The 23192-nt window shown below is 37.1% G+C and overlaps 1 protein-coding gene across 1 annotated transcript in view; it reads left to right on the forward strand.

The window, feature by feature from the left end:
- GNAT2 (G protein subunit alpha transducin 2) overlaps positions 1-23192 on the forward strand; it is a 241372-nt gene that overhangs the window by 95317 nt on the left and 122863 nt on the right. The window contains exons 2-3 of the mRNA XM_044076872.1: positions 4690-4732; positions 6801-6942. Of these exons, the coding sequence (XP_043932807.1) occupies positions 4690-4732; positions 6801-6942 (185 nt within the window). The remainder of the gene's footprint in view (positions 1-4689; positions 4733-6800; positions 6943-23192) is intronic.

A 23192-nucleotide genomic window follows, 5' to 3' on the forward strand; every position in this document is an offset into this window, starting at 1 on the left:
CCATCCTACCTGTACTCTCTTCTTCACCTCTCTTCCACACTCACCATTACTCTGAACTGTTGATCCCAAGTACTTAAACTCATCCACCTTCATCACCTCTACTCCCTGCATCCTCACCATTCCTCTATCTTCCCTCTCATTCACACACATACAGTTACAATTACATTCCTGAATTTGGACACAATGCTTTCAGATATAAGCTGTAGAGTAGCTGTGGTAGTGCAGCAGTTAGAGTTGTTGCCTCACAGCAAGAGGTTCTCCTGTTTGATTCTCGGCTGGAGTGCCTTCTGTGCAGAGTCTGCATGTCCTCCCTGTGATTGGGCGAGTTTTAATGACATGTAGGTAGGGGTGTGTGTGTGTGTGTGTGTGTGTGTGTGTGTGTGTGTGTGTGTGTGTGTGTGTGTGTGTGTGTGTGTCTTCTGTGAAGGTTGGGCACTGGGCTGGTAACTCGAAACTGTAAAAACTTCACTGCCAATCAATCTGTGGACAGGTGATCAGCTGTGACAACCCCTAACAGGAGAAGCCGAAAGACATTGCTTTTTACTTTCAGACATAAGCTGTGCAATGAAAAAGGACATCCTTATGACAGTAGATACTCAGTTACCAAGAAGGGTTCATTGTCAACATAGGATTCCAGATCCCTTCCTACAGGATTAATTTTCAGGGAGTGCGTTGCCAATGTGGGACTTTTAAGGGGAGTCATGATTGCTGAAAGATAACATTATACACTTCTTGGCATTTAGTTTTATTCCATGGTTTTGACAACAGCTATTTCTTTGAGATAGACCTTCTTCAAGGAAGTTGATATCATCTAGAGAGTGTATGATGGCACCAAGTTTGCGGTCATTACCAAACTTGGTCAGCCACAAACCATAAACATTACCTTTGACTTCAAAGAGGTAAAAAAACAAAGTGGAATGTCCCAGGAACTAAACCGTGGGGTACACCACAACTGACTGATTTTTTTTTTTTTTTGGCGGAGGTACAACCTCTCACCCTACTTGTGAGACAATTTGCTCTCCAATGAGGTACATAGGAATTGACATTTAGCTGGTAAAGTTTATCTATGACACACAAGTGTGGAGTGGTGTTAAATGCCTTTTCAAGGTCTAGATATGTATTGTGCACTGTTTTGCCCCAATCTGCTGCTTCAGTAACTTTTTTGAAGTTGGCCAGGTTAAGTAGGGAGGACCTGCCTTAAACAAATCCAAACTGGATTGGATCAAGAATCAGATATATACCTTCATTTTTTTATACTAATTCCATGATGACCCTGTCCACAGCCTTACAGATAATACTAGTCAGACTTATGGGTCTGTAATTACCCGGTTCCATTGACGCCCCAACTTTGTGCAAAGAAAAGACTGTTGCTGTTCTTCACACATCAGGCTTGAGGGCTATTTTGCTGGATATATTGAATAGTTTCTGTAGTGCATCAGACAAGTCATGTTTCAGGTTGACCAGAAAGCAGGCTGGTATGTTATCTGACCTCATAGATGTGGTGTTCTTGGCCTTAGATAGCACCTTGGGATCTTGTTCTTTGGAGATTTGGGGGGGTGTATGTCTGGATACGTGATCTTGGAATACTGGAAGGGAGGAGGGTGAAATTTTTGTTAAATATGCCATCAGGCAATGTGTACATTGGCTCTAGATAATTATCACTGTCAAACTGACACCTTGACCCCATATGCAGAAATGGGAATAAGGAGCTATGGATGGATGGATGGATGTTAGAAGATCTGCTATGTCCTCTGGATCTGAGTATGTGATACAATTTTCTATTTACTCTGTAAAGTTTTGAGCATTGTTTGTGACATTTTTAACATAATTAAAGAAGGCTTTGTGGTTGTCCTTCACCTGGTAGCTATTTTTACCTCATATCTGGCTTTGGTTTATTTGATCAAAGTTCGGAGTTCCTTGTTTAGTTAAGTAATAGCTTTTTGGGCATCTTGAGAGTTAGATATATTTTTGTATGTAATAAGTTTTTATTTTATTATAGAGCCTGTTTATATTTGGATTCCATCACAAGGGTTTAGTTTTGAATTTGACATATTTATTTCTGACAGGGACGGATGCATCCATGCAGATATTTGCCTGGGCATGAAATTTGGCAGTAAAGGATTCTGCATAAGCAGTGGGGTCATCAAGATGGAAGGGGTTTCTGAATTTAGCCAGCTCATCACTCAGTTTTAGTGGATTAGCCTTCGCATAATCTCTGAATACTGAGGTACTGGAAGATGAGTCAAGCTTTAGTCTTACAATGAGTGTGATTGAACTGTAGTCTGATTTGAATAAAGAGGAAGTTAAAAATGGTGGGGATCAAAGTTGCACTATATTGGTAAGGACCAAATCCAGGATTTTAACTCCCCCTGGTATGGTTGAAGACTAACTGGTCCATGGAGTTTGTATTGAAGAAGTCGAGAAATCTCTGGGAATACATGTTCGAGGATGCATACTTTGCTCAGTTTATGGAGGGGTGGTTGAAGTCTCCAAGGAGAATGGTGTTTGGCTTAATATGTAGCAGCTCCATACGAGTTAGATATGAGGTAAGGGCTGAGGGGGACATTAAAAAGTAAATAATTTATTTATTTTTAAATGGTATTACATAACAGCAATAATCCATTGCCTTATGTGTGTGGAAGATGCAGAATTTGGTGACCACTGGTTTGCATAATCATTTAAGCTTTGTTTTCAAAGCTGCACACTTATTTACTCAATCCCTGACTATATGTTTAGTATGAGAATGGAAACACGTAAGATCATACTTCCACTGCACTTAATGACCACTACCCAGATACGGCCACCTGGGATTGCATATACCCTCCTCACAGTAGTGATACTTGAATTCCAGATTGTCACTTCTTCACCCACTAAAGACTAAATCTTTCTACTGGAACTTTAGATTCTTAGCAGGACAAGACCCGGTATTCAACTACCAGAATGTTCATGACTCTAATCTTCCACACCATTCTCAAGGAATTTAAGATAAATTGCTGTTATACAAGAAAAAAAAAAGAATTAGTAGAGGCAAGTAAAAAATGTCGTTTTAGACAAAAAAATTAAAAAAAAATCATATTATGAAATCACACATGCCCTTTGTGGAAAACATCTACATGTTCTACCATATACCATTAATTCCTACATGTCAGGAAGGTCTGCAAGATTGAAGTGAATGTGTTAAAATTTGAGTTCTTCCAGTAATATTGTATTCTCAGGAAAGTGAGGCTAGAAATGCAAAAATCGAAAATATGTAAGTCTAAAACTAACCATGTCGAGAGGCAGTATGTCTGAGAATGCTAGAGTGTGTCTATTGCTCTTACAAGTGCCGTACCTAGTCTTTCAAACTCCTTCTGTACCTTTCTGATCCTTTTTCTAGAGGATTATGGTAAATGTAGTTCATTCAGATGAAAGAATGAAAGCTAATAGAGTACTATAGGCGCTAACAAATGACTGAATAAATGAATTGCATGAAGCCTGGAAGGAAAAGTTTGCTATTTGTTTCAGTACATATTAAGCACATAAGGGTTAATATAAAATAAGGTATACAATGTAACTGGACGAATGCTTGTTTTTTAATTACATGGGAGCTTTAATTTGATGCAAAAAATGCAATAGCCATAAAATTAAAGTACAAACAAAATGTAGTGTAGTCCACTGTTATGGAAGAAATAGTTCCTCATCAAAAAAGAAATAGGACATAACCCTACCATCACTATAAATCTAGGGACCCTTGTGTATTACAAACTTCCCATTGATCATCATATCTCCACTGTTGTTACAACATCCTTCTAGCCCATCAAACTAAAAAGCAAGGTAATTTCAACCAGAAGCAAAGCAGTCTTACTTCCTTTGTACTCATCTCGTATGTGCCCCAGTATTGAATACGATGCCCCCTTTGATATGAACTTATTGAAACATATCACTCATCTGGAGAAATTTGAGCTTTCTAAATAGAAACCTTCATAGGCTTCAGGTCCCTTTGTAATTCAGACCAGCTGACTGTCTTCTCACTATATTATCTTTTCTATAGAGACTCCTCTGATGTAAACTTGTCCTCTCTGGCCAAGAAAGATCCCACCCTCTTAGCCCTACTATGTCTTCATAGAACGAGTGGATTGTCAAACACACATACATAAGGACACTAATATCTAGTAAAAGTTAATATCATGTTGCTCATGAATGTAGTTTTTATGAATGTGCCAAGATTGTTCAGATGTTTGTCACTTGATTTCATTTTCAAAATATGGTCACTTTATACTAGATACCAGTTTGTATCATAAGAACCTATGTAACACATGTACTACTGTCTTAAATCCCTTTTAGATATCCTTTGTTGTTGAAGAAGTAAAGCATTACATCATCCCACAAGTGGTTTGATTTTTCATACTGTAAAACACTTAGTGTTGGGGTTGGCAAAATCAGGACTGGATATTTTTATAATCTGATAGTCAGAATGAAGTAAATACATTTCTGAAGTAAAATTATAGAGGGACAAGTCTTCAAAAGAAATGGAAGAGAGGGTGCATATTTAGTATCAAATGTTCTAAAAGACATTACTGCTACATCAATGTCCCTGGTATATCGTTTTAAAACACTTTGCTCCCTGAGCATTGCCCCCATCTAATGATCAGATGTACACATAGTTACTGCTCTCACTAATGAAGACCTTACTTTTGACTGTTGTTTCAGGAGCCGGTGAATCAGGAAAAAGCACCATTGTCAAACAGATGAAGTAAGTATATAGTTTTCCATGTTTTCTGATCAGATCTGCAGCCAGAATAACTGGGAATCGTGTCATTTAACCTACAAGATTAAAACAATAAAGTTGCTGTCTTTGTAGATTCTTACCTTGAAACATTATCATAAGGGCTACATTCATATTTAAACAGAGAGAACCCATGGCTCACATTTGCTCTGGGAATTTGCTACCAGCAATTTAGAATATTTGAAGGTAATCTGGGAAGCCAGGACATATAACTAATGCCACTTTAATTTTTGGATACTAGTAGCCAAAGTTATGGATGCAGTTAAGTTAGAAAAATGTCATTAATTTGCTGATGTCCATTTTTAATGAAGCAATATACATTATAAATGCAGCTGTAGTGAGTGACCATAAATACTCAGTGTTGACCATGTAAGATTCTCTGGTTCTGGATGCTGCATAAAAGTAGCCTGGGTATTACAACGGTCAGTAGAAAAATACTCATTGTACCTGGAAGTCTATGATGTACACTGTAGCTCTAGCTTGTATGTTGGGACATGGGTACAAGGCTACTGCTATTAAGTTTCTCCCATATACATATCTTTTTTTAAACACCTTTATTGAACTATCACTTGTGATAAAGGCAAATTTACATTTATACAAAAGTAATCAAACTGCATTAACAAATTAACATTAACAAACATTATACTTCACATATATTGCTATATTTCATATAACCTAAGTAACATTACATAAATTATTCAATTTCTGCCTTTTTTTAAATAAGAAACATCTTTATTAAACCATCACTTACAACATAAACAATCATACATTTATATAAATGAAAACAAACCACACCAACACAATCCTAGTTGCAAACATGTTATATCATAAACCATACTGACATACTCCCAGTTGTAAACATTATACATAATTTATAATCTACCCAATCATTTTTAGTCAAACTCCCATATACATATCTTAACATGGATTATGCTGCACCTCTTGGCAAACTACTTCAATGAGAATTGTGGTGTTTGCTTTGTAAAGCTGATAATCCTCTCTATTCCCTTAAAGGATCCATACTGTGGCATTCACACCCTAAAGTATTCCTTAGAACATGGGGAGGTCCTTCTTCTCTGACCCTAAAAAGCTTAGATATACAATAATGCTTTTGGTTTGTATGTGCCACTAAGCAACTGTGAGGCCTCCCCACAGCCACTTTCTACTTCTTTTGCATTTAATGTATCTGATACAGGGGGCATATATGCTCTCAACCAGTATAGAATCCCTCACAACAAAACATCTCCACTTGGGTCCTCATTGCTCTGGGCAGGCATGTAATTACTACACTGCCATCATAGATGAATGTCCAAACTTTGCAAAAAAAAAGGCCAGCCATTTCTCATCATTATACATGGTATCTTGACAAGACTGATATTACTATAATTATGGATATGGCATGAAAAATACAAATAGGTATGAAAAATGAGGGCAACTATACTGGCAGGGTACTTCCTGTTACTGTAATACAAGAAGCAGAAGAATAGGCATTTACTAGATTGCTTTGGGAACTTTCGTATTCAGAAGACACCTAACTTAGAAAGTGACCACAAATAAAACATTGAACATTTTGCCCACACAAACCGGGGTAAGAAAAAGAAAACCATATACCACTAGCAGTAGTATAATTATGAACATTACTGTATTTGTACTGGTAGGAACTATCAGGCACTGGCTGTACAAGGATTGTGGACTACCTCACAATACTTAGTGTTTATTAAAAGCAAGATTTTGGAAGCAGTAAACTGCTTAGCTCTGACAGGCTTTTACTCTTTCTACAGTTGTTGCAATCTATATATGAAATACCTCTGTTTGCATATTACCATAAGGTGTGTTCTATCTGTCCTGAAGGTATCATATCAGGTTAACACTCCACAATGTATACTTCTACTGTACAGATGTTGTAAATGCTAGGGGGGGTCTTAACGTCTGAGCATAGAAACCACTGGAAAACATTACAAAGATTGTAGATTGTAAGTGCAATAATGGCACAAACTTTGGTTACACACTCTGGCTATTCTCTCTTCGTTCACAGGATTATCCACCAGGACGGGTACACTGAGGAAGAATGTTTGGAATTCAAATCAATTATTTATGGCAACATCCTGCAGTCAATTCTGGCCATCATCCGAGCCATGCCTACTCTAGGTATTGACTACGCTGATTCAGCAAAGGAGGTCAGTATATATCCAGGCCATCTCATTTGGTGACATGAGTTAACTCCACCTCAAATGCTGATCAATACAGAAATGCAGTAATAACTGGGATTATGAAGGTCTTGAAAAGCTTGCATTCCTTTCATCTGTCCTGATTTTTGCCTTATATTTTTAGTCTTTTCTGCATAAAATGTGGGTTTTTGTCTGACAAACCACTGAGGACTGAAATCACTAAATAATGGCAGACATCTGAGTTTCAGATGACTTCATATCCTTCAAAAAGTGTATACTGACATAAATCCCATTATTCTAACAACTTTTTAAGTTTATAGGAGGGATATTTACAATCTGTCCCTATTTTTGGACCTATGCCCCCCTCCCCATTATGTTATGCTTTACCCAGAGTTTTTGCACTATGAGATAGAAAAGTATGAAAGCCTGTAGTCTGTTCAAACAAATATAAATAATGTCTGATATTGTTACCAAGTCAGTATAACTGTGCATTTAAAGTGAAGACGAAACCCTGGCTGTGCCTTTGAAGAATTCTTCTGACAGGCACAGCTGCTCTAATCAGAGACATGCAGTTTGCCACTCAAGATCTTTGAAATGCAGAAGTACTGAGGCTTATTTAAGCAAAAATACTGAAAATATAATTGTAGCCATTTAGCTTTGTCAATTATCTGCCAACTATGTTCTTGTGGAGAGAGGGTAATGAATTAACATATATTTATAGAAATGACTTGACATTAGCATTTTTGTTACAAGAAAGGAATTATTTTACCTATGGTGGATTTTCTTCCATCCTTTCTTTATTTCAACATATTTTATTTGTTCACTAGGGTAGAACTCTGATGTACTTGCACCATTTTAGGCTCAGCGCAGGGTTACAAAGTATAAATATAGAATTAAATACAAAACAGAATACAAATAACAACTAGAAATGTGGATACATGATATAGCAACAAATATCGTGTACATGCATAGAACTGAGTTTGGTATATCTTTAAAGAGTTGTATATAGCATTTATGGGAGGAAGGAAAACAAGGCGCAAATGGAAGACTGTTAGGAAAAGAGAGGTTGGTGGGTAAGAGTATTGTTGCAAAGAAGAGAAAATATCAGATCCTTTGGGGCTAGAAAGTATATAGTTAATTTGTTTCTGATTTGATTTGATATGTGTGAAGTTGTAAGATCAAGGTTTGGTTAAGCAAAATGCCTAATGTCTTTCAAAGAGATAATTGTTTTAAATAATAGTTAATTTGCCAAGTGGTTGGAGAATTGTAATATTTCTCTTTTGTTCCAAACTATGTGACTATTTTTTTAATCTGATAAAGAAATATTTTTATGGAGAACACCCCCCCCCCCCCCCCCACAATCACTAAAGATATTATTAACAGTGTAGAGGTCATGTAGACTCAGGGCAAGGGACAAATCCCAACCACTGTGACTTGGCATGGGAATTGTGCAGTTTTGTTAAAATGTGCATTGTCACATGCTTGGATAATGCACAATCATCTGGTAGTAAATGACTATATAAATATATGTAGAGCACTATATATTTCAGTGCGTTTTCATTTATGACATTATGATATTCGTGTGGGTATTCTCTGGGTGCTCTGGTTTCCTCTCACATTACAAAGACATGCATCTAGAGCATTTCTCCCCGGGCCTCTGCTGAAAATTGGCTTTGTTCCAAGTCAGACTTTCCCAGTAAACAAATGTTAAATAAAAAAATAAAAATAACAATAAAAATAAATAAAATGACATTTTTTGAGGGGTTTAACAGGAAGTGATTACTGGACAACTGATATTCTACTGTAGATTATCCTTTGCAGGGAACATCTCAGATACATTTTCTAATCTGCTTCTCATCAAAACTCGTCCTCCGTATAAATCATTACGATCTCTTCACGTTATACTCGCTTGTTAATACCATTATCTAAGTGTTCTTCAAAAGAGCTCACACTTCTTGTTCCATTCGTCTGACTCTGTTCTAGATTTATCAATTTTACTATATTTTTTCATAAACATGTTTGCTCTTTTGTAATGCCATTTTTAAGATCAGTTAAAATATGGGTACCTGTTGAATTTATTGTTTTTGTTAAAAAGTTTTAATTTTTTTCAGAACTGTTTTATTAAATTCTAGGAACATACTTTTTAATCTTCTTTCATTTCCCTTAGATGGTTCATTGATAGCATAAAGCAGGAATAGCTCAGGTGATTCTCCCTACTCCAGTGCTATTCCTAAAATATGGAATTCCCTTCCTCTGGATATCAGGATCTTAGACAGTAAGCTGACCTTTAAAAATCATCTTCAGTCACACTTAGCCAGCTCTTGGAAATGTAACAGCACAGTCCCAGGATAACCCTCTACCAAAGCATACACCTTCCTCCACTCTCACTCCCTACTATCCTAACACAGATACCCCTGCTATCCTATTCCTATTATATCCTTCTAGGTCAAGCTCACCCCAGAATGTACTAATCACTGATTTCTACTACTGTATCATTATCTCACAGGTCGCCGTATGGAATACCCCCAGAAATACACTCAGAATCTCACAAAGCCTGTACTGGCACTATACCAAATACTTATTCCTGTATTAACAGCTGTTTGTAATACCACCTATTTGTACTGTAAATTCTTGTAGAACAGCTATATCCATTTTAATCTTCTGTCCTCAATTTTTACACATTGTTTTTAATCATATTGTTTTATTTCAACTGAGCTAGTAATATAATGTATTGTACTGTTTCTAAGTCTACTGTTTGTATCTTTATGGAACTTTTCTCCACGGGCCTCCACTGAAAATGGGATTCTATCCCAGTTGGAGTGCCTTGGTAAACAAATGTAAAATAAAATAAATAAATAAAATAAATATTTTCTTTGTTCCTACACATTCCTTTCTTCTTTTTGTTTATGTTAAAACTATGTGTGATTCCAACCACACCCAGTTTTAAGGGATGTGCACATGAAAGCTGACATTTTGATAATTCTTCTGCAGCGGTTTTGTCCTTCTGATATCATCACAAATTAAGTACTATAATTTCTTTTGCCCCAAAACTTAAAACATAGGTCCTGAAGTTTCAAGAGATTTCCTCTCCTTTAACATTTACATCTTACAAAAAGAATTGTCTGCACCAGAACTGAATGTTGAACAAACTGACAGTTGAGACCCTACCACAAAAAAAAAGGAATTAAACCAGCCAAGTTTAAAAGGACAGGGAAACTACTCTGAAATGGAAATAAAAGGAAAAGCACTACCTCACAGAGGTAATCTAGCAGGTAAAAATGGCAGCTTTATCTTTCCTTTTTTCTATAGATGAGATGACAAAATGTTTCACACAATAGAAATATTTCCCCTAATCAAATTTCCAGGACAGTCTTCAGTCAGCACTGGTATCGGTCTAAAGTTCTTTTACCCAAAATTGTACTTCATCCCTTGAAGACTGATGCAAAGAAGATGAGACAAACGATTGTCAATATTTTCATAAAGCCACATATCTCTCCTGACCAGAAATGTGTATCTTCTGTGGAGCTTTTCTTTCATGTCTTTTCTGGACATTACATGGTGAATACACCAGCTCTGACCCATACAGAAGATGATACAAAAGAATAAAAAGTCATATTCTCTTGTAAGGTTCTGTCCTTTTCGAAGGGTTCCTTGACCCAAGTGGGATACAATAGTGTGACTGTTAGTAAATGAACTATTCATTTCCTGCTGGATCACTAATGGACAGGATATACTATATACAATACTGAAAACTGTGCCCCCATACATACATTCATTAATCCCATGGAGCATGGCGCAGGCAGTCTAATCTGACAAGTCCTGGGTGCACTTGGCAGAAACACCACAAGCAAGCTTATAAAGTGGTCAAAACAGGTACCTTGGCAGGCATTGCTGTACTGTAGTGTGCAGGTATAACTTCCTTGCTTATATATATATATATATATATATATATATATATATATATATATATAGTTAGAGAATTAGAGTTACATGTGCATACAACATATAAATGACACTTTCTTCTGCTGGTTTAGATATTATAAATTATCTATAGTATTATGACATTCAGCTGGCAGAAGATAAGTGATCATATACTGACACAATCTTCTATATGACAAATCGCAACAGCACCTTTCAGCACATCCAAAAAAACACATGCCCAGTGCATAAAACCAATACACTTTTAAGAAGAAAATATACTTTACATGTCTTTCTCATATTTATTTGGCTTCCATCATGAGTTTAATAACCACAACTATGTCTGGATTTGGTTAAAATATTCTCTATAATTTTTAATGGTAGTTTAAAATTAAGGATTTAGAGCAGAAGCTAAAGGCCGATATTGTAACAGTTGTTATATTAGATAAATAAAAAATATATATTTTTATTTATTCCTGTGGTAAACATAATGCACACTACTTTAGATGCTGAAGTAAAGAAATGTACTTTTAAAACATGCTGTATTTTTTCTTTCTTATTTTAGATGGTGAACACATTAGCAAATTAGTATTTAATCTCTGTAAAATCTGCAATATGCATGCTTCTTGTAGAAGGAAACTTGTGGAATGTTGTGGGCTTTCTCTGTAAAGATAAACCAGGGAGATAAAAGAAATACAAATGTGTGAAAAGTGTAATGAAAATGTAAAGTGCAACTTTCTTCAGTTTCCAGGAAGGATCTAATTGTTTGTATGTAATTAAGTCATAAAAGGGTTTGGCGACATGATGATAGAGGGTCAGAAAAATGCAATAAAAAGATTCTGAGCTAAAAACTATGAAAAGAAGAGGTAATTAGTACACAGTTACTACACATATGGGAAAGCAGAACCAGTGAAAGAAATCGAATAATGTTTAACAAAAATGGCCAATGGCAGAAACAAGAATATTTATGTTGCCTAAGGAATTCAGTTAAAACTAAACAGAGGACAGAGAGAGAGAGATAGACAGACAGAATCAGTGGAATATAAATTAGAGAAAAGGGACTATAGAATGTTAGAATTAAGCGATACCCACAAGTCAGTGTCTGTAAATCCTGAAACACCCATACCCACAAGTGGTTTATTGCTATTATACAATGACATTATTTAAGAAAGAAGTTGCTTACCATTTTTAAATAATGTCTTTGTATAATGGTGCTGTACGGTTCTTCCATGTTCTTTCCTCATTTTTCCATGGTTTCTGATGTTCTGTACGCATATGGGACTCACATTCCCACACTTCCACAGTACATCAATGCTGCAGAAGACAATCAACAGAGAAAAGGGAATTTATGTTGCTGTTTTATGTGAAGACTGTATGCCTATTAGGAAAAAAATCTGGACATTCTGTGAATATTTGAATGGTTGAGCGGTACCAGAGTCTGCCGAGTTTTATGGCGGTACAGTGCAAAAAAAGAAGGTATATCAGGTGAGTTTCTGTGTTATTTTTAGACTGTACCTGATTTTTCTTTTGTTTTGCACCCCTCCATAGCATATTCCAATAGAAAAGTCTGGCTGCTGAATGGTCCTTTAGTGGGCAGATTTTTTTTCTTTTGTTATATGCTCAATTTACAACGTACACGCTGGTTGGACTGCCCAATCAGCATTATCATTTTTCTAATAAGAATGACCCATTATTGTATAATGAAAAAGAATCTCCTAAAAAAAGAAAAAAATGAGCAATTGTTAGAAGATGCTTTAAAAATGGAGAACTTTGAAAAATGATATCATAGGGACTAAATAAAAAAAAACAGGAATGTGGATTTTTACATATATAATGAGGAATGGATAAAATATTAAGACAGAAGTGGCAAATTTCATGACACCCATGCAGACGGACAATAGAGTTATGACTGCCGAATCCTACACAAATGCACTTTATAAGCACTTACACAAGTGCATGGATCATGCTATCCCTAATAGAACCAAGATGTTATCCTCCAAAAAAGGAAGCCAATCTGGTTGTCCTCTGCCATAAACAAACTCTACAACAGAAGAAAGAAACTGTTGCAAAAAAGAGTAAAATCCCATGACTGGAGAAACTCCCTGGTCAACCTCAGTAAGAAGCTGAGATCCCTCATAAAATCCTCCAAAGCTAGTTATGAAAATAAAATTGCCACTGACTCTAAAGACAACCACAAAGCATTCTATAGCTATGTCAAGAATCTAAATGGGAACACTCAGATCTGCTCTGAGTTACAGCACAATGGCACTAAATATACAGAACCAACTGATATTGCCAACATCCTAGCAGATAAGTTCAGTGCTAACTTTACCCCCTTCTCACCCCCTAGAGGGCCCATCTCTATACCGGAAGAATGCAAAGTTCTATAATCATGGCTGCACAGGTAAAAAATACACTCTCCAAAGCCAAGAACACAGCATCCATGGGACCTGACAATATCCCAGGCTGCGTTCTACACGAACTACAGAATGAAATGGCACCCTATCTAAGTACCATGTTCAATCATAGCCTCACCTCAGGCTTTGTACCCACTGAATGGTGTACCGAGACGGTTATCCCACTCCACAAAGGGGGAGCCACTACGGACCACTACCGCCTACCCATTAGCAGCCTGCCCTGTCTCTGCAAGGCCATGGAACATATCATTGTGGAACTCATAAACAAAGACATTGGTAATCTCCAAACTTATTGTTTCTTTCTAAATGTCTTGAAATAAAAATGTATTTAGCAACTATAATATATTCTTATCCAATTACTAGGCTTAAATGAGTGCATTGAGAAACTGATAAAAATAGGGAAATTGTTGTTTAATTAAAGTTAATTGTGCACAGTAGGCACAGACAGAAGGCAATTAAAATCAGATATTAAAAGGTTTAAAGATATGACACAGTCCTCTTTCACAGATGCTAAATGCAGATACTTGTATGCAGATAAGACTAAAAAATGGATCACAAAACTGGTAAGATAATAAAACACTAGGAAAATTCTTGCAAAATGAAAAATAAACATGGTCAATCAGTAACAGATCCAGAAAACATACTGAACTTATTTACCACTTTTGACACCAAATTAAATCAAGACTTAATCACACTGGGTTTGCTATGCTACATTATTTTAACAATTATCTTCCAAAACAGCATCATTATAACTGTCTTTCATCAGGGCAGGTTCATCATATTAAACATGCAACCGTTTCCTTAACAGCTTGTCCCAGAGGAGGTCACTATGATAGCAAGGCAAGTAGGAAAGGCCAGACTTCCCTATAACTAGCAGCAGTCTCCAGATAATTCTGTGGATTTCCAGGTATTCCAATGCAAGCAAGCTGATAGATATTATCCTTCCAGCATATCCTGGAGCTACCTCTGGGTCTGCTCCCAGTCAACCCTGCCTGTATACCTCCCGTGGGAGGCATCCAGTTGACATCCTTGTGGGATACCCAAACCCTGTCAAATGAACCTTTTAACCTGGAACAACAGTGGTTTCACTCATAGGTCCTCCTAAATTGCCGAGCTCCTCACTCCAACATACAATTATTCAAAAAATAAATAAGTAAATTTTGTCTCATTCTCAATAGCTGCTTACAGTGAAAAGATAATTCTTAACCTACTTCCAAACCAATGAAATAAGTATGTTCTTTATTTCCTGCTTTTTACACAATAGCTTTAGTGCTATTAACTTCTTAGTTAAACTGATTTCACTTCATTCAGGGAATACCTGCATAATCTTTCAAATTCATCCTGTCAATAATACCTAGCAAGGGCAACACATACATAAAAATTAGTCAAAATAAATCTTTGCTTCGGCTTATTCTTTATAAAAACAGTATATTTCTTGACATGAACCAAGTAAAATATATTTATACTGTTACAGCAAGACTGCTTAGTCCAGCAAAATAAACTTTGGCTTAGCATTAAAAATATAGGTTAAAATAGGAAATGACTTCCAATCACTGCAATCACTTTTAATACACTCTGTAAGTCACAGCCCAAGCCTGTTTTCACTTTGGGTTTATTTGGTTTCTGCCAATATAAAATGGAGTTTTGAAGTTACAGTTTCTTAAAACAGTTCCTGTGGCAAGAGTAGATGAAGCCTGCATTAAGTAACACACTCTCCAAACAAACCGATTTCTGCTTTCCTGTTTTTCATTACAATAGCTGAGATAAATGTTATGTCTATGACCAAGACATAATATCTAAAAAGTTTAAGACCAAGATATAATAAAGACATAAGACATAATGACTCTAGCTCAAACCCATCTACTCTCCACTCTAATGTATGCCGCACCAGTTCTTGCCCAAGTCAGAAAACTTGATCTCAGCAGACTTGAATCATATTACAATAAAATTTCCAAGTTTGCTAACAACTGCACCTTCAGAACCCATCACTGTCAATCTCTAAGGTAACTACAATGCTTAGAACTTCCCCAGCTACTCAATTACCACCAGCTAGTCATTGCCTTTAATATTGTTAGATATCCTGAAAAAAACCCAGCACTAAGCCAGTTACTCTCTCCATACAGAACTAATTGCCCTCTCCGATCTACTGAGAAATCCCTCCTCTGCATCTCTAAAGCTAACAACAACTCAGGGAAAGCTCTTTTTTCTCAAGCCATAGCTAGATCCTGGAATAACCTCCCCCCTACTCTGACCTTTGCCCCCACTAACACACATTTCAAAAATGCTCTCAAATCACATCTTATGAATGCATGGCTATGTCCATGCATCACATGAATCTCGCAATCTCAGCACACTTTACACCTTCCTTCCTGCTATCTCTGCTGTATATATGTTACAGTTAGGTATATTACTGTCAACTTGAAATTGCATGATATGTCATCTCTAATCATTTTTTATTCTTTTATCCTATCTCACTAATCAATGTTAAAGCTTTGATGTATGAGGCTCTCTAGTTTTGTAAATTTACTCACTTACTCCTGATGTACTATTTATTATTTATACTGGATTGTAGGGGACTTTTATGTCTGTTCTTACCTTAATTATCACTGTTATATGATTGCTTGTATTACCATGTTGATGTTAGTCTAATTGTGGAACTTTTCTCCCCGGGCCTCCACTGTAAATGTACCTGTGTCCAGTTGGACTATCCCGGTAAACAAATGTAAAATAAATAAATAAAAAAATTAATAAAAAGACCGAGGAACTGAAGTTTGCATATAATAGAAAAAAATTAGAGTGAGATTTTGCATATAAAGGGAGATCCTAAAAGGACCAAGTTAACAGTTTACAGTGGTTTGTTGTCAAATGTAGTCATTCCTTTACAACAATACCTGGTAGATGAGAGAGTTGCTGCTGTGTCTTTTGGCTTTTCCCGGTTAGGGGTCGCTACAGCGGAATTCCAGTCCGCTAATGATTGGTAGTTGATTTTTACGTGCCGAGTTACCAGCCCTGACGCACAACCTTCAACAAAGGTACGCCCATTCACGCATGTCTCCACGCAGAAGACACTCTAGCTGAAAATCGAGGTTGAATTTAATCTTGAATGGTCAGGATTTGTTCTCAGAGGTCAGGACTAGTGCCTATCAAAAAGGAATTAATCAAATCCAAAACCTCAAGTACCACCACCATGTACTATAGTAAATGTATATAATATATATATTTTTTTAAATTCAGTTCTCTTTGAGTGACGTGTTATTACATTGTAATTCATTATGTAGATCTGCATCATGTATCAGTGTATTATACTGTAATACATCATATAAAGCTGCATGTATCAGTCATATAAAAACTGCACGTTCAGCAGCAGCGATTCACACAGATGCTCCTTTACAAACATCCGACCTATGTGATGAGGAAGATGATAATTCCCAAAGGGGCTCCTGATAAAGGTTCAAGGACAGCCATTGTAGTCCTTGGAATAGCTAGGCTAAAAGTGCAAATAGAAAACATATATACTACATATGAGGCTGCAGGATTTTACAGTATTCCCTTTACTGCAGGGTACAGTGATCTCAGGGTTATAATTAATAAGCAGCAATGCCCCCGCATCAGGATGCTAATGGTTAAAAGCACAATCACAAACATTCTTTAATGGCACTACAGCAAATTTCAAGATTCACTATATTTCGTTGGCAATTTCACTTTATTCTTCATAGCTATAGGACTGCGCTTGTACTAACAGGTCTGTACTTCTGCTAGGGAGCTGTGACAAGGTACACACTGCCGCTGTCTATTACATGATACAGGCATACCACTTTGGGTGATTGGGTCTACGTCTTCATCAATGTGTCAAATACCTCCTTTGTATGTGTTGATTTTTATGTAGTTATTGGAATAAATATTCCTATTGGAATTATTACACAATTTTCTCCCATTGGAATGCATTTTAATGTGCATAGAACAGTGCATCTGAGCTCACTAGTACATGCTTTGGTGTATTCCTCTATAACATCTTCTTATGAAAAGGATGTCAGAATTTTTTTGCAAAATATGCACATCCCCTAGGTTTTTCAAAGAAGTTGATTTACCTATACTGAAGAGCTTTCAGCTCTGTCATGTAAATAAACTCATAATGGTTTTCTGGATGCAGTATCATCCAACAAAATATACCTTTTCTATATCGACCATAAATGATGTAACTTACATTCAAGTTTATTCAGCAGCAACTATTGTTTTTAAAACACCTAAGAACTTTCTGGAAAAAAATAGGCAACAAGAAGAAATGCAGGAAGAGAAGTTGAAAGACATCATATTTTTGTCATATGGCAAATCAACATGTTAATTTTATATCCCTGATACCATCACAGTTTATAGATATAAGGAATAATATAAAAGACTGGCATTTGATTTTCGAGTCTATGTGTAAAAATCCCCCAGGAATCAGTATATTTAGTTAAAATATTTTACTAAGCTTATCGGTTTTCACCACTATTATCAAAACATTTCTTATTCCTCTTTAGGATTTTGCTAACACTGTGGCAAGAAACAATGTACTTCTGAACTTATTTGATAGGACAAGTATCTACTTTTCTTGATGGAATACTACATTTGCTACGCTTGAGAATTTTATTTTTTAGTTTGCTTTAGTAGCTTTTTGTCACCATACATGATTATGCAGCTCTAACTATCTATTTAGATGGCATTACATATGATTAGATGTGCACTATAATGTGCCAAAGAATGAATGAATGATTTTTTTAATTCGGTTTTGGTACTGTAACTCCTAACTCCAACCCTTCCCCAGTCTTCTACCAGCAACCTGTCACTACCAGGAGATGAATACAGGAAAGTACACAGTTTAAATTTGTAACAAACTAAGTAAATCAAGCTAGTAGCAAGAACAGACAAACCAACAGGAAACTGCTATGAGCCTCATGTGTTCTGCCGCCATGTTCAGGATGACACATCCTGTAGTGGGCTGCATAGAAGCAAGCAATAATGCCCAACAGGGTGGGCATTATCAGGGAAATAATGGGCTTCTGATGGGTGTTATGCATGACACAACTAGTGGAGGGCTTCACTACCCGTGCAAATCTGTTATTTTTTCAAAAATGCCTATCCTGAAGAACATTATTGCACTAATGGGGTACATGTGTAATCATTTTGCGTTTGTTCCTTTATTAGTATATGCATTTTTAAAGTATTTTAATGTAAAATCGTTCCTCCACTTAATGTTTGCAGTAGCATATCTAACTTTTGCTGGAGGAAGTATTTTACATATATAAGTTGTGTAAGTGTTTAGTCTCCACACAAGCACACACACACACACACACACATGCACAAACAGAAAGATGGAATCACTCACATATAGACAGAAAAATATGCTTGCTTGCACATGTATGCACACACACACACACACACACACACACACACACACACACACACACACACACACACACACACACACACACAATTAGAAATACTTTCTTTACTTGCTTATACCTCAGATGTCTCTTTGTGATCAAATAAATGAAGAGTTTCAAACAGTGAAGAGATGTGCAGCCTTCCATACTTCTCAATTTTCCTTGCTTTTTAATCTGTCCCTCAAAAATGTTTTATTTTCTGGCATCTCACTGAAGATTACAGTCAGTCAATGAAGTTAAGAATTATAGTTTCAAATGCTACTTATTGTCGAGATGTATGTTGATGGCAACTCACTTGCTATATTTACTTTTTTTAAGAGAATTAGGGTAACATTTAAATTGTCCCTGATTTTGGGATTTTTCTCCATAACTGTTGTTTTTTTCCAGAATTCTTGAGCAAAGAAGCTGAACGGTATGCACTTGGCCTGTCTCTCTCATGGTCACTCACTCATTTTCTCTCTCTCTCTCTCCCTCTCTCTAATACATATCTACACACACACACACACACACACACACACACACACACACACACACACACACACACACACACAAACACACACAGAGACAACTGTATTAACTTTAATTTTTTTTCACACTTGCTAAGTACAACTTTTTATACCATACTTAGCAAGGGGAGAAACAGAAAAATCCTTATAAGTGCAGGTATGCAAGTACAGTTACTTTTGCTACTGGATTTTTTTTTCAAATTCACTAAACAGGAAAGCTGCATTTAATGTGTGTAAACAAGATGGCAGCCATTTTTTTTTTGTTTAGTACATGCTTCATGGCAGCTTAATATGCTGCCTTGAAGTGGCAGACTTGCTTTTTACTTGACAATATCTGTACATTAATAGCCTGTTGGAGAATGTTCGTTCTGCAAGAGTATTGATGTAATTTTTCCCATTATTTAACATTATATAAAGTTTAAGATTCAGCCTTCCAATATTCTTTTCCCAGTAAGCTTCCCCCAAGTTTATTATTTTTGTCAAATTTTATGTATTCCAACATTTTGTAGACTACTCCAGTGGCATAGAGGCATAAAACCCTGACTACAGTCCAGCTAGCCCAGGTTCAATTAGTGACTTCTGTGACTGCTGAAGTCATAGGGAAGATGGGTGTGTGAGCATATGGGCACTCCTTAGGATGATCCTGTCTTGCTTCGGAAGGTATGGTCCAAAGAGGGAAAGGTGGTGGATGTGGTTGAGCTGCTGTGAAGACAGGACGATAGTCCCCATGTCCCCATTGCATGCCTATCCCTCTGGTTAAAAATTCCCCTGCCATTTCTCCTAAGCACCTCCATGCTTCCACTGGTATGTCATCTGAGCCAACAGCCTTTCCATTCTTCATCCTCTTCATAGCTGTCCTTACTTCCGCCTTGCTAATCTGTTTCACCTCCTGATTCACTATCCCCACATCATCCAACCTTCTCTCTCTCTCATTCTCTTCATTCATCAGCCCTTCAAAGTACTCTTTCCATCTACTTAACACACTCTCCTCACTTGTGAGTACGTTTCCCTCACTGTCCTTTATCACTCTTACCTGTTGCACATCTTTCCCAGATCTGTCCCTCTGTCTAGCCAATCGGTACAAATTTTTTTCTCCCTCTTTAGTGTCCAATCTCTCATACAACTCTCCATATGCCTTATTCTTAGCCTTTGCCACCTCTCTCTTTGCCATGCGCCTCATCTCTTTATACTCATGTCTACTTTCTTCATCTCTTTGACAATCCCACTTCTTCTTTGCCAGCCTCTTCCTCTGTATACTCTCCTGTACTTCCGCATTCCATCACCAGGTCTTCTTGTCCTCCTTCATCTGTCCAGATGTCACACCAAGCACCTTTCTAGCAGTCTCCCTTACTAGCTGTGCTGTAGTTACCCAGCTATTCGGTAACTCTTCACTGCCTCCCAGTGCCTGTCTTAACTCTTCCCTGAACTCCACCTCACAATCACCCTTTTTTAACTTCCACCATTTAATCCTTGGCACTGCTTTCACACTCCTGCTCCTCTTCTTGATCACCAACGTCATCCTACAGACCACCATTCTATGCTGCTTAACTACACTTTCCCCTGTCACCACTTTACATTCTCCAATCTCCTTCAGACTGGCCCTCCTACATAGGATATAATCCACCTAAGTGCATCTTCCTCCACTCTTGTATGTCACCATATGCTCCTCCATCTTCTTAAAATATGTATTCACCACAGCCATGTCCATCCTTTTCGCAAAATCCACAATCATCTGACCTTCTGCATTCCTCTCCTTAACACCATACCTACCCATCACTTCCTCATCCCCTCTGTTCAATTCACCAACATGCCCATGAAAGTCCACTACAATCACTAGTCTCTCACCCTTGGGTACACTCACCACCACTTCATCCAACTCACTCCAAAATATTTCTTTCTCATCCATCACACACCCAACTTGTGGAGCATATGCAGTAACAACATTCACCATTACACCATCAATTTCAAGCTTCATAAACATCACTCTATCAGACACTCTCTTCACCTCCAAAACACTCTTGGCATACTGTTCCTTTAGGATAACCCCTACCCCATTTCTCCTGCCATCCACACCATGATAGAACAATTTGAACCCACCTCCTATACACCTGGCCTTACTTCCCTTCCATCTGGTCTCTTGCACGCACAATATATCAACCTTCCTTCTCTCCATCATATCAGCTCTCTCCCTATACCAGTCATACTGCCAACATTCAAAGTTCCTACCTTCACTACTACACTCCTAACCTTCCTCCTCTCTTCCTGCCTTCGGGCATGCCTTCCCCCTCCTCTTCTCCTTCGGCCAACAGTAGCCCAATTTCCACCAGCACCCTGTTGGCTAACAGTACTGGTGGCGGTCGTTGTTAACCCGGGCCTCGATTGATCCGGTATGGAAATATGAAATGTTCTCTGCATAAGTAATTTTGCAGAGGTTTTACGCCAAATGCCCTTCCTGACGCAACCCTCCCCATTTATCCGGGCTTGGGACCGGCACAAAGAAATGCACTGGCTTGTGCATCCCCAGTGGCTGGGTTACACACATATATATATAGCTAGATAGATAGATATAAATAGAGATATAGATTTATTCATGTGCTTATAGTTTTTGACAAAGTTAACCACTATGCTACATTTAGGAAGCAAAACAGAGGCTATGCAAAGGGCACTTCTTAAACATACTTTTCTTTTCTGAGGCAGAATATAACACTAAAGGTCATTTTTCATTTAAAAGAGTATTGATTATCTAATGCAGGTACTACAGAACCATACAGAAAAGCTTAACTACTATATCCTATATCCTTTTTTCAAAACAGTTTTTACATTTTCAGGACATCACACTCTTAATTTCGTGAACAAACAACAGTACATTTAACAGAAAAAAGAAAGTGTATGACTGTGTGACTAAAGAGTAAACCAGTAATCATAAAATAAACCCACATAATGTCGAGCTACCACCTGGAAAAGTAAAACAGGATCAGAATGAATAACTCCAAAATTTAATTGTGAAGAAAGGGTTAAACCCTTTTGTCCCTGCAAGTCAGGACTTCTTCAGAACTCTGTGAAAACGAAAAGACAAACATTTAAATAGTAAAACCAGATCATGTGATCTAAACCAATAAATTAATAAAGTCATTATTGTAGTATGTTATGTGAAATGAAATAAAAGCAGTCCAGTGCATTTAAGTAGAGTTGGCATATAATAAGTAGTTCACTTGTCTACCTGTTGTGCTGAATTTAAAATACCCTTCCGGAATTTACCGCAATGCACTTGCTTAGAAGTAATCAGTGAATTAATAACTTTCATTAGTGAGAAGGTAGCTTACTGAGCAGCCTACATTAAATATTACCATTTATATGTCTGCCTATCGACAGCAGAGAAATCTGTTCAATAAAACGAGTCAATATTATGCCAAAAGATCTTCTGAATGTCCTACACATATTGGTGTCACACTCATGCAATTTAAAAGCACACCATATTAGAAGATGTAGCTCTTGAAGACATCGGAATGCTAACACTTCCCCAAGCTACTTCAACAGCATATGCCAAATGTGAGGTATGCCAGCCTGGGGATCCAGGCCATGGTTCTGTAGTAACTGTCAATCCAAAAGCTGAATTCAGTGCAGGAAGCTTACAAACATATTACTAAGGTCAACCTTCAGTAATTTATTCCAATCCTTTAATACAGACATAGTTATCAGAGAAGCTGCATAAATCTCGGAATCTGGCAATTCTCTGAATTCAGTGTCAATAAGAGATTTAGTCAGATATATACTTGTACTGATTGATTATAGTCAAGTCTGACCGATTCAGAGACTTGCCTATGACTCTGTTTTTCTAAATTAATATTTTATCACATAACATTATACATATGGGAATCTAGATAACAGCAACACAGCTATGGCCTATATATCTGACCTGCTTTACTTCAGTTATAGCTATATACACTTTCCTGAGATATGGCCCTTTCCACAAAAAACAGTGATAATAGCAGCTT

The sequence above is a fragment of the Protopterus annectens genome, chromosome 7.part0 (assembly GCF_019279795.1).
Source record: "Protopterus annectens isolate FY-2018-M chromosome 7.part0, PAN1.0, whole genome shotgun sequence".
In the NCBI taxonomy this organism is placed as follows: Eukaryota; Metazoa; Chordata; order Ceratodontiformes; family Protopteridae; genus Protopterus; species Protopterus annectens.